This window comes from Acyrthosiphon pisum, chromosome A2 (assembly GCF_005508785.2).
Source record: "Acyrthosiphon pisum isolate AL4f chromosome A2, pea_aphid_22Mar2018_4r6ur, whole genome shotgun sequence".
NCBI lineage: Eukaryota > Metazoa > Arthropoda > Insecta > Hemiptera > Aphididae > Acyrthosiphon > Acyrthosiphon pisum.
This window is the reverse complement of record NC_042495.1, coordinates 8,546,125-8,559,207: the sequence shown is the minus strand read 5'-3', so window position 1 is coordinate 8,559,207 and position 13,083 is coordinate 8,546,125. Positions and strand designations below refer to the sequence as shown.

At 29.2% G+C, this 13,083-nt stretch overlaps 2 protein-coding genes across 4 annotated transcripts; one reads left to right on the top strand and one right to left on the bottom strand.

Annotated features, from left to right (window-relative positions):
• Positions 1 to 591: 591 nt before the first annotated feature.
• On the top strand, positions 592 to 7,187 carry LOC100163335 (centromere protein J). Of its 3 annotated transcripts, none has more exons than XM_008181230.3 (9): positions 592 to 772; positions 855 to 1,067; positions 2,476 to 2,570; positions 2,788 to 3,112; positions 3,186 to 4,021; positions 4,087 to 4,239; positions 5,123 to 5,631; positions 6,336 to 6,531; positions 6,715 to 7,187. In XM_008181230.3, exons 2-9 carry the CDS (start codon positions 863 to 865, stop codon positions 6,847 to 6,849), a joined length of 2,454 nt encoding a protein of 817 aa, XP_008179452.1. In that variant the 5' UTR covers positions 592 to 772; positions 855 to 862; the 3' UTR covers positions 6,850 to 7,187. The 3 variants fall into 3 exon arrangements, with proteins under 3 accessions (XP_008179452.1, XP_008179453.1, XP_016656998.1); XM_008181231.3 differs by having other exon boundaries at positions 618 to 772; positions 858 to 1,067; XM_016801509.2 differs by having other exon boundaries at positions 618 to 772; positions 843 to 1,067.
• Positions 7,188 to 8,576: 1,389 nt separating this feature from the next.
• Positions 8,577 to 9,842, bottom strand: LOC100161294 (B-cell receptor-associated protein 31-like). The gene is given in 1 exon segment (NM_001162005.2): positions 8,577 to 9,842. A coding segment is annotated over 1 exon segment (639 nt). The 5' UTR covers positions 9,507 to 9,842; the 3' UTR covers positions 8,577 to 8,867.
• Positions 9,843 to 13,083: the final 3,241 nt, after the last annotated feature.

Sequence of the window (13,083 nt, the reverse complement as noted above, 5' to 3'; positions counted from 1 at the left end):
TGGCATGATGGCACAATGGTTATAGAGAAAAACGATTCATAATTCATATTTATAATATGCGCCCATTGCACTGACAAAATCAGTACCTATGGTGCAGAAAGTGCGCACTATTGTCTGATTGGATACGATTATTGTCAGTGCAATAAATTCAATACAAAACACTAAACACTGCACCAGTTCACAATATAGAATAAATCTATTATTCTATTTATTCTGTGGTCAAATCGAATACGTTTATGCACAGAGTGTAAAAAGTGCGTCGAATCCATAGATGCATGACAAAATAAATGTATTTGTCATGCGTAGATGTATAAAAAACATTGTTAAAAAAAAAATATTAAACAATATTGTTTTATATATCTATGGTCAAATCGAAAACGCTATTAATAAAAATTTCAAATATTTGCTGAAAAAAATTGTGAGGAGATTCTATTATGCATTTAATGTTTATACCTACGTCAAAAGTGTAATAAAATATTAAATTCTAAAACCTATATTTGTTACTAAAAAATGTACATCATAGGTTTTTTAATTTTTTATCATGGCACATTGACGTTTATCAATATTATCATTACCGCCAAAAATGTATCTGATATCAATGTTTTGTTTTAAGTTAACTGTTAACATTTAAGTTATAATGTTCAAAACTTCAAAAGATTTTAGGTAGCTTAAAAGTTATACGTATTAAGTATTATTATAATAATTATTAGAGAATCTGCTGTGGAGGCGCCTCTTTGGTTTATTGTTTACTTTTGTCTTTCACGTCAGACGGGTAAATAGCTACTGCGTATTATAATAAATACCTACACGTTAAACTGTTAATGCACTTAAACGTAATATAGAATTTTCTATAGCAGGAAATATGAGTACAAATTGTGACATAATGGATCTTATGAAGGATTATGGATCCGAATTCAACATGTCTACTGTTATGCAATGTGTTCAAGAATTAAAAGCTTGGCAAGAATCGCAACACCAAAAATTATGTGAAAATCCGACTATGGATACATTGACTAACGAAATGGAAGATGTGTTAAGATCATTTGATATTCCAGAAAATGCACAAGGTACATAATTGGATTATAATATAAATAACCATTAGAATATAATAGAGGTATATATATATTTTTTATATACAAAAATAATTTAAATATAATAAAATAAAAATTCTGTTCTAATCAGTGGCGCACATTCAAAAATAAATAGGAGTAGTATATTGAATCGGTTACCTCTGTATTGGCTAATAAACTAAAGAGTAATGGCTATAGCCTATAATTATTCAATAGTTTATTTTCAATATTTGTATATGTAGTAGAATTATTATGATGTAAATATTTTGAGCCAGGAGGTCCACTCATCCACCTACCAAAAAAATCAGGGGTAGCAGCTGCTACCCTTGAACCCTCCAGTGCGCACAACTGGTGCTAATTATATATGTGGAATATAAGACAATGTCAATCAATTAATAACTTGGCTTTTAACATTAACATTTATTAATGTCTAGTAATTTGCTATAAATTAGCTATTATTATGAACGATTCAGTGAATAATAAATTGAAATAAATAAGTAATGCTCATCGTTCATATGAAAAGATATGTTAATTTAATGATTCACTAAAATATATTAAATGATGGCCCACAAAGTTTTGGGGTCATTAGCTCACTATTGATTCACTAAATGTTTAATGATTGTTTATGCAACTTCGTTTAAGAATATTGAAAATATTTATCATTTTGCAGTATTATAGTATTATTGTTAACTAATATTCTAATAGTTAATATTTTATTTCAAAACTGAAGTTGGATATAAGATAATATAAGATAGTATAAGATTATACATAGTGTGGATACCTTTGCTTTCTTTAAAAATTATATGAACTCTTATAAAATATAATTTAGTTAATTATTTTTTTCACAATTACCTGTTTTAATAAATATAAATTATGAAATTTATAAATAAGATAAATCTAAAATTATTATTTAAATAGTTTGAACACACTTTTTTCCTGGATTAATTTTATTTTTTAATAAATAATTTGATAGTCAGTACAGTGTTTTCTTGTTAATCGGATACATTCAGTAATTTGGCCCTCTACAATTTTCATAATAATGAATAATACTCGTAATAGGTAATAGCTATCTAATGAAATTGATAAAGTCAAACACATTGTCATGTAACAAAGCTGTCATGGATACTTTAGCTAGACAGTCCATTACTTAAGCAGATAAAAATGGTGTCTTGGTGAGTGAAATGTTAGTTATATTAGTTAATGTTCGTTATGTTTTTATACCTATCCCCTTAAGGAATAATACAACTGCAATGTTATAATAATGTATGTACATATAAAACAGTTATATATTTCATAATATTTTGTACGATACACATATGTTCTGCTAGTAAGATTTGATTTTTTATGAACCTCCCCTGACCTGATTCTTATTTAAATATTTTGTTAATATTTGTATTTATTACAGAAAATCATTATGATGATAGACTATCTTCTTATTCGGAAATAGATGAGGAACTATTGAAAAGGTTTGGAAACCAAAAAGATATAATGTCATCACCGGTTAGTATTAATTAGGGTCTGGATTTATTTGAATAAATGATAATTATAATATAGTAAGTAAAAATAATATTTAATTAGGGAAATTCAGTATGCTAAAATAAAATAAAACTTTTGTTTATTTTATAAAATTTTATATGCAGACTAAGAAAACGGGGTTTGTAAATGCTGTTAAAACTTGATATTTTGTATTATAATAATTTTTTAAAATTTAATTTAGGCTTCAAATTCAAGAGATGATGTAGCAATTTTATCACCTAATAAAAATGTTGATAACTTTTCCAAAGCAAAGTCAGTAGAATGTAGTACGAATATTGCTGAAGATAAACAATTAGAAAATGAAATTGAATGCAAAACTATTAAACCTAAAAAACCATATTTAAAAAGAGGTACAGGTCTGGCTAGATATGGCTTAAATATAGAAGAAGTAAAAAAAAAAACTGGTAAATTGAAATTTAAGAGACCTATTTTATCAGTTTCATCCAAAATTAAAGTGCCAAGAAAGTGTTTGAATCAAGTCAAACCATTTCCTAAAACAGAATTTGGTAAATTAACTTAAACATTTTTTTTTCTTGTCAAACATATAAAATTAATTCTATTTTATACATTTATTTTTAGTTAGTAAGCCAACTGAAAGTTCACGCCTAGATTTAAAAAAAGTTGATATAGCTAATTCTTGGAATAGGTATGAGCCTAAAGATTTTCCAGATAGTGGAGAAAAGTTTAATAATACAGAACAAAGGGAATTGCGTGCATTTGAAATATTAGAAGAACGTGCCAACAATTCTAATTTAAATGCATCATCACCTACTGTTTGTCAACTCTTAGAAAGAGGACAAAGTTCTAAAAGTAATAAAGAAGCACCAGCATCACGACTAGTTCGTTCTTTAAATTTTGATAGAATAAACTCTTCCACCCCTAGACAAAATGTTGATGATTCTGACGATTCCTATTCAGACTCTAGTCAGGAATGTGATCCATTAGATTTAACAGAAGATGTACTCAAGGTTACAAATTTAAATGGCAACAAAAAAAGTAACCAAAAAAAAGAAGTTAATTCAGTTATTTTAACGGAAAATGAAAAGAAATATTTAGAAAACTATTCTAAAACATCGGGAATCATGAAGCAAGTTGACTTTGATCAATCATTTGATACAGAAATACTTAGTAAGAGACTTGAAGAGTTGGAATCTGAGATAGAAACATTTCGGTCAGAAAATACTAAGTTAATGAAGTTGCAACGAGAATTCGAGGTTGAAAGACAAAAATTCTTTAAGAGTAAAGAAGATTTTTTAAAGAAATTAAATGACGAAAAAAAAAAAGAAGAAGAAATGTTGGCAGAAGAAAGAAAAAAATTCATACGAGAAAAAGTTTTGTTTGAGAAAAATGCTAGAGAATTGAGAAACAAACCCAATAGACAAGAGAGAGAAGAAATAAAAAAATTAAAAGAACAGGTTGGTTTAATGTTGTTTACATTTTGATTTATACTAATGATTTAGACTTTATTTCTTATTCATAGTTAACCGAGTTAAAAGATGAGTTTAATAAAAAAGAAGCTCGATGGGCAACTGGTCAGGCCCGACTGAGGACTCAGATGAAACAATTGGAAAATAGTAATACAGCTTTACGCAGTGAACTTGAATTATTTAGAAAATCATCATTGAATAAAAAAGTAAACAATATTTGAACCAGGTGTTCGGTGAATTTAAGGAACATCCAATTAAATTTTATTTTAGTTACTTATCAGGATTACAATGGATTGAATCAAGACTTTTTTTGAAAAGCTAGTGGGTATCTCCTAAATAGTAAATAGAGTATACACATTTAAATAGCATTTGATTCTGAGTTCTGACTAATAATTATACCTACAAAATAAAAATTGTTTGAATAATAGACATTTAAAATTTGATCAAAAATATATTTTTTTCGATTTATTAAAATGTTGAAAATCAATAAGTTTGTAACATTTCTAGTCAAATGTATTACCGATGGGTGACTTCCAAGTGGGTTATTACATTATTCATTTATGTCCTAATAACTAAGTAGTTATATTTTAATAAAAAAACCTTCTGTAGTTAAATAATTAACATTATTATGATAATTTAATAGTAGTTGTAACTGTAATATTTTGATAAAATATTTTATACTTTTCAAGTAAGATTATAATATTTGTTATTTAATATAAAGTACATTTTACACAAATAAAAAATACTTAAAAAAATGTATTCTGAATTAAATTTAAAATGGCTTTTATTCAATAATATTGTATTGTATATCCATAATTATTGTGAAGTATAAATAATTTGAAAAATAGGTCTATCCAAATATGGTATTCTTATATGTTGCCATTTTAAAATAAAAGTTGTGATGTTCGTGCTGAGAGGGTTAAAAATGTAAAGTGTTCCTTTTAATGTGAAATTGGGTATTCTCTAGCTCATCAATAAAGTCTCAATTAAATCTAACGTAATCCAGATAAGTAATTGAGTGTTCCCTAAATTGTTAAACACATAGTATACATTAAATAAGAGTTCAGTTTTATGAACTTTTCATTTCAGGTTACTTTTAAAACACCATCTGAAAAACAAGCTTTGAGAAATACAAAAATAATTCATAATGTCAACAGAGAACTCAGTAAACTGTCTCCTGACGATATATCATCAATGATTGATCCAAAAACTAGAAACATTCCTGCATCTATATTGAGGAAACCTGTAATAACTACTGATAATGAGTCGTCTGAGGAGTTGTCCTCAGATGAAAATCAGTTCTCTAAAAATCTCTTGCATGATAGTGATAATGAAAATGATTTTAATGAATCCAACAGTACTCAACGCAGTAGTTGTGGTGTTGTCCGTGAGACTGTTTTAGATGATGGGCGTAAAGAAATTTTGTATTCAAACGGTAATCTAAAAAAAATTTCTTCTGATGGCAACAATGTTAAAGTGATATATTATAACGGTGACGTGAAAGAAACAAAAGATGATTACGAACGGTATTATTTTGCTAAAAACAAAACATACCATACAACATACAATTCTGGTCTAGAAATAATTGAATTTCCCAAGTAAGTTTAAAATACAAAGTAAATTTCTTTCTTTCTTGGCTTTTATGGGCCATTTAGGTCCATTGCCTCAACAACCACTTGCCTCCACCAATCTCTATTTTGAGCTAGTTCTTCTCCGCCAGTGGAGTGGTGAACGGTAATTTCAGAGGCAATTGGCTCTGAGATTTTTTCTTAAATAGAGGGGTGGGTGGTAGCCGGTGGGTCCTCTAGTAAATTTAATATGATGTACTTATTAAGTAGCCAATAACAATTTGAAATATAATTAGTTATATTATTATGCATTAATACTTGGAATATTTGTAACTTATCTCTCATAAATTTTTAGTTCGCCACGACACTATTCTCCGTTGTTTACTCCCAACCTAATTACAACATTGTAATTATGTCTTTCCACTGCTGACTGGGCCGTCCCCTCGGTCTTTTTGTGTTCGGTTTCCAACTCGATTCCTTAAGTAGATATCTGAGCTTTGTTCTGTGGTGTCAGTATAGTTATGCGATAGTCCTATAGACTATACTCCTATCTAATAGCCGTATTGTTTATATTATTTTTTTCAATAAAAATAGGCATAAATAAGGGTAAAAGTTCCATCAGGTAATTGTATCAAAGGGCTTCAGTCTTAACCCCCCAAAAAATATTTTTGGGCTAGTTTCACCACTAGTCCTTTTCTATTTAAACATATTATATATTTATATTACTTGTGTAGTGGGCAAACTGAAAAGCATTACAAAGACGGAAAAGTGGAAATTGAATATGTAGATGGTAAAAAGCATACAGTCTATCCAGACCGTAAGGAGATTTGGAATTACTTGGATGGATCAGTTTTGACAGTGGATCCAAATGGACATCGTGAATTGGTGTTACTAAATGGCCAACGAGAAATACATACCAGCGAATTCAAAGTATGTTCATCATTCATTGTTTAAATTAGTTAATATTAATATTTAGTGTGAGTACTAAGTGATTTAGAATATAATAGGTATCTCTAATTATCATAATATTGACTTAGAACATGTATTACTGTTAAAATAAAAATTTAGTACCTAGTTAATAAATATTAATAATGATGTATTTAAATTTTATAGAAAAGAGTGTATCTTGATGGTACAACAAAAATTGTTTATCCAGATGGGTCTCATGAAACCAAATATCCTGATGGTAGAATTAGAAAAAAAGACAAGGACGGTAATTTGACATTGGACACTAGTGTTTCGTCTTAAAATATTTTTAAACTAATGTAAATTGTTGATCCATAAATTAAATTTCTTTTATTTTTATATGCTTTATAACGATAGCTAGTTTGAGTATTTGAAATATATAATTATTTTATTTTTTGATACATTTTTAATTTTTATACTTATACGATACATATGTTTATTCTTGTATGATTCTCTTTACTTAATAATTTTGTATGAACTACTTGTGAATTTACACTTTGGATCATTATGATAGGGTTATCTTACATTATACACATTTATTGTTATTACTTATTTGTTACTTGGTTAGTATTAAGTTTTTACTCAAAAGGCAATTTTTTTTTTTAATAAACAAATTTAAGTTATCAAGTATAATGGCATAATTCCCATGATGTTCACGAGAAAATTACTTGTGATTTTTTTTTATGTTAATCTGTAGCATAATAATCATAAAGTAACTTATTCATAATACAATTCTATTAAATAGAAATTTAGAAATGTTATTACATATTTGAATAATTAAAAATTAATGTAATGACAGAAAACTATATCCTGTTACAAGTTCCTTATCTTACCAAGGTGATAGAGAGTTTCTAGTGAGTCATGTTTTTATTAATATAATTTCTTATTATTCATGTATTTAAATTAAAATCAGATTAGCTTAATATTGTATCATTGGAAATTAAAGTGATACCTAGTTGTTATTAAAGTATGAAAACGTGCACAGTGTTAGGAAAGTTACTTTTAAAAAGTAACCAAGTTACGTTACTACAAAACTAAAAGTAACTACTTTACTTTTTAATTTAAAATTAACTAGTTACAATGATGTTATTTTAAACATTTTTAAATATACAAATTAAAATACATTTATACTTAATTTTTTATACACTCACATTTTTTCATATTTAATATTTATTTTATGCATTAATGTATCTTCAAAATTATTATCACTTATTCATGATTGTATTTTGGTGCAATTATCTTCAGTCTTATACTTTTATTAAAAGGCATTCTACAGAAATATTTGAGAGGACCGATGTATTACAATTTAGAAACATAAGTTTTATCATTAGGTAGCAAACCATTTAATATTTTTAAACTGCCTAATTAAAGATAATTATAAAAACACTAAATTTCAGCTCATTTACGCATAATTTACCATGGTTTGTTCTAGAAAATTTAATCAAAAAGTATTTATTTTTATAGAATTGATAAAAATATTATATCTCATTATTTAACATAGTTTCTTATGAAATATAATTAATGTACTTAATTAATTACTAATTAATTAATTACTCTTGCATTATTTCAACAAACCAATATTGAAGTTAACCTCACTCATAAAAAGTAACAATGTACAGTAATGAGTAACTTATTATGTTACTACTTACTACGCAACACTGCAAATGCATCATTATTATATTTATTAATTGTTTTAATTAATTTCATAGTAAGCAATAGTAGATTTTGTGGTCTGTTTCTAAATTAGATTACCAGCATAACCAGAATATGTTTAAGGACACATATTGTTGGCATCATACCAAAAACGGAAAAGTTTAATTGAGAATAACAAATATTATTAAAATACCTACAATTTAACTCAGATTTCTTTATAGTATTTAATCTATATTGTTATTTGTCTTTTGTTAATATTGTATGTTTAGATTTAATTTACAAGTTAAATTAAATTAATTTTACTATAAACTTCTAAAACTAACTTATCCACTTTTTACAAGACAATGACGACAATATGTGAAGGAAACCCATTTTTAATTCGTAAAATAAATATTTTAGTAGTATAAATAAACAAAATAATTAATTTATTAAGTCTCTAAATATTTTTTACATGAATTAAAATACCAACATTGATTAATTATGAGATGTACAATAAATAATTCTATTGTAGTAATGTTAGTTTACTAGGTCATAAAAAAAAGAGAAAAACACCACAACAAAAGAACAAATGGTTTGAAGTTTAAATTCAGAAATGCATTATGTTTAAAGTACTTCAGACTTATGCCTAATAGTTTAATAAATTAAGATTAATCATCCTTCTTTGATTCGTTGCCAACAGTCTTCTGAAGTTTTTCATGTTCTGTCATTAGCCTGTCATATTCTTTAGATACAGATTCAGCTTGACTTTTGATCGCGTCGCGATCGGCCTTGATCAATTCCAGTTCTTTTCTCAGTTCAGTCAACGCTTCAGACTCGCCGTCCCCTTTGTCTTGTGTCATCAAAGACTTGGCCGCGGCGCTGGCGCTCTGAGCCTGTTTTAGCGATGCCTCGCTTTGGGCCACCAATGACGCTTGCAGGGTGACCAGGGCTATGAAACGTTTGATGACAAAGCTGAGGAATAAGGCGATTCCACTAATATAGAAGTTGCGCTGGGCACGGAACAGTCGCATGTTTGCCTGCATTTCGTGGTCCAAGTGTTGATGCGCGTCGCTTAGCTCAGGGTTGGAGTATTTACGCATTTCGCGAACAGAGTCCAACAGGAACAGGACGAGAACGAACAGCAAGAACGTGAAGTACCACTGGGCCTGGGCGCTCAACGCCTGATAGAACCGGGACCGGAACAGACTGTTCCAGCGTTTGGCCGACATGTACGGCACCAGGAACAGCATCAGCACGCCCACTTCGAAGTACAGGAACGTCGCGATAATTGTCCACTGGAGACTCATCTTGTTTATACGAGGATGCAAGGGATGGCGATGTGAATCCGATTCGGAGGGATCGCTGACGGAGAGGGTTTTAATCGTATGCTGTACACAACTGCGGTCTGCAGGTCGCGATACCGTTCGAAGTTTAAAAATTCGGCGAGTGGTGGTAAGTTAGTAGGAACGCGCTTTTTTGAAAATTTACGAAAACAAAATTAATCGTATCGGCAAGTAAGCGGCCTGGCAGCGTCAAGGACGTACCTGATTGACGGACAAAAAACGAAAGAATGGTTGCAGAACTGCAGAAAGACACTGCGTAGGATAGGTGCACGGCCACACCAAACTACCAAAGTATATTATGAAAATATACAGTGATTAGTATTTTATGATACATTAAGTTAATGCAGCGATAATGCGATATTTTCACTTATCGATGGTGTTATCTGTGGTAATCGTATATTATTTTCATCTATTCTGTGGTACGACTACGACACTGGGATTGGTGTACTTGTCCCGAAAATTCATGACACGATGACTAAAGACAAGATGAAAACATCTAATACTATAATATTAGTCACGTTAGTAACTACGTAAGACACTTGTGCAACTTGGCGTCTCGACCAATCGGACGCGATGCATTGGCCGCCGGTGAGTCGTTACGAAGTGAATACGTTTACGGATTAGTATTATTTATTTATTTATTTCCTTCTACTTCTTTCTTCTGTGTTTTTGCTTGGTGTAATGATGTAAAACTATAAACTGTCTGTAAACATGGTATAATATATTGTTAAATAATATTATGTAATAGGTAAGCAGGTTGGTATTTATTAATTCACATTATTCACGAAATATTTATGCCGAGTAAACCACCTGATTGTTTTTTTCTTTTAATACCGACGCAGAGACAGAATAATGTTATTCTGTGATATATAGGGTGTAACAGGACTATCACTATTTGACAAATATTCACTATAGCAACGTTTGTAATGGCAATTTGTTAAATAAGTAGGTACCTTATAATTTATATACTATACTATTTAGGTACCTACCTACTTCTATGGTACTATGTATTATAATTTCTAGTATATATCTGTGTTCTGTGATCAAGACTCAAGTCGAATACTATTATAGATTTATAGTATTTGCTGAAATGCAGTACTACATTACTGCAGTGACTAGCACTAGCCATTAATGCCATTTTGGACTTTGGAACACGGGAATGCGGGAATAACTATTGAATTACGCATCCAAAGTGCATGACGTATTGACGTGCCATGTTCTATGATTGTTGTGTTGCGGAGATTGTTTGTTTTGACGTGGCGTAACCTTCATAGTTCATAATACAGGCATACAGCTGAGTTTTAAATTATTTAGACACCCAGTTAATATAGTATGGAGTGTAATCTGAAAGTACCTACTGTACTTCTGTAGAATTTAAATAGACGTATAATTTATTATATATTTCATATTGTAAATATTCGTTGAAGATAAATTAATACATGTCATGTTCTTCAACCAGGTACATTGCCAGAAAATCAATGAAGCCACAGCTCAGCGGTTCTATATATAGCAAAAGTAGGTAGGTAGATCACTATACGTGTTAGTTGGAAAAAAAAATCCCTACTAGGAGAAAATAAAATGTGATATTGTGATATCCTCACTAACTTAATCAAATTCATATGTTTATGGGCCCGGTTGCATTAGAAAGTAATAGTTTAAAAATAATAAAAAAATGTTGGACGAGTAAAAATAAAATTAATGATATTTTTAAATAGGTATATTATATAAATAATATTAATAAACACGTAAAACAATAATACAAAATATACGTACATTAAGAGGACGTGGTATCTGCATAATATGATGTCTCTGTCTTACAAGTGCGTGTAATAGGTATAGCAAATGTTAAGCTCAACAGATCACGCTTAGCTCTGTTGTTTTAAAAATTATTGTGAATTGACCTCTTAAAAAAATTAAGGGTAAGATTATTATCTAGGCAATCTCATAGGCTTTAGTTTTTATTTTATTTTAATTTTAAAGTGAGTTATGAGTATTTTAAGATGCACAAATAATATTTACAATAATTATTAATTACACAATAATACACGTTGATGAGCGCGACAAGCTACAAATATGAGGCGGGCACGTCAAATTGAATTAAATATAAATCATTTATTTTATAAGAATAAATAATTAATTGGGTACCTACTTTTATTTTTATTTTGTAGATCGGCGTTTTACTTCATAAATTAAAATACTATATCTATTTAGTAATATAATATATATACATATTATATTTAGTAATATAATATTACTATACACATATAGTAATAGTCATAATACTATCTATCAGCTGGCCCATTGGCGCAACTAAGTTGGTGCTCAGGGAACAAGTACACGTCCAAATTTAAAATTTGCACCCCCATAAAGTAAAAGACTATTATATTTTGAATATTTTGAGGTAAAAATTATCAATAAATACAAAAATGTTGCTTACTATACCTAAACCTTTTTTTCCTATCTTAACCGACGACGCCGCGGGAATGGTTCTAGGTCACTGAACGGTCGAGCATTAAAAGTGCTAAACGCGGACACTTTGTTACTTTGTAAAGCTGCCATTCTCTGCAGAATAACACAAGCAAAGAAGGCTTTCTAGAATAAAAAACATTTATTGACCATCTGCAATAGTGTGGCCTTACAAACAAGAAAAAAGCTATTAAAAATATACGTGTGGAGTATTGCCCTATATATATGGTGTAGAAATTGGACAATCAGTAAAATAGGGAGGCTTCATAAATCGGGAAAGTAAAAGCCGGGAATACATTTAACAGGAACAATAATATACAGTTAAGTATAACCAGGAAAATTATTACACAGGAAACTGATATTCGGGAAAGATATTTTGGGGAAAATATTATTCAGGAAAATAAATTTCAGGAAATTATTCTATGGAAGGATATTACGTGGGAAAATATTTCTTAAGAAAGTACTGAACTGGAATGATATTACATAGGAAAATATTTTTCAGGAAAGTATTTAACTGGAAAGATATAACACTAAAAAATTTAATTCAGGACATTTTTTCACTGGAAATGGATTACACAGAAAATTAAAATTAAGGAAAATATTTCACTGGACGGATATTACATAGGAAACTAAAATTTGGGAAATACATTTTTCCCAGGATTGTTCAAACATTGGGAGTAACATATAGGCAACTCTTGAGCCATGGGATAATCTTCCTTGCCCGCCACTTGTCCTATACCTACCTACTTCTCTATATTATGTAAGACATAATTGGCCCAGTACTCTATATTTTTCTAAAATAGTATGCGATCTACCTGGTACAATTTTTATAAATACATTTATAAAATATATTTTATGAAATACATTTTAGGGAGAAGCAAACTTGATGTCTTCAAAATGTGGTGTTATCGAAAAATGTTTAAGATTAAATGAACTGAAAGAGTAACAAATGAAATAGTATTAACTAGAGTAAAGGAAAAACGAAAATTGTGGCATAGTATTAAGGTTAGAAGAGACAAAATTATAGGACACATCCTATACGCCATATGTCCATATGAATGTTATAGAAGGTTAT

Bases quoted from the DNA above. Each gene is read 5' to 3' on its own strand.
- LOC100163335 (XM_008181230.3), top strand. From the start codon at position 863: ATGAGTACAAATTGTGACATAATGGATCTTATGAAGGATTATGGATCC. The intron at 3,113-3,185 runs GTAAATTAACTT...ATTTATTTTTAG, and splicing joins ATTTCCTAAAACAGAATTTG to TTAGTAAGCCAACTGAAAGT. The intron at 6,532-6,714 runs GTATGTTCATCA...TAAATTTTATAG, and splicing joins TACATACCAGCGAATTCAAA to AAAAGAGTGTATCTTGATGG.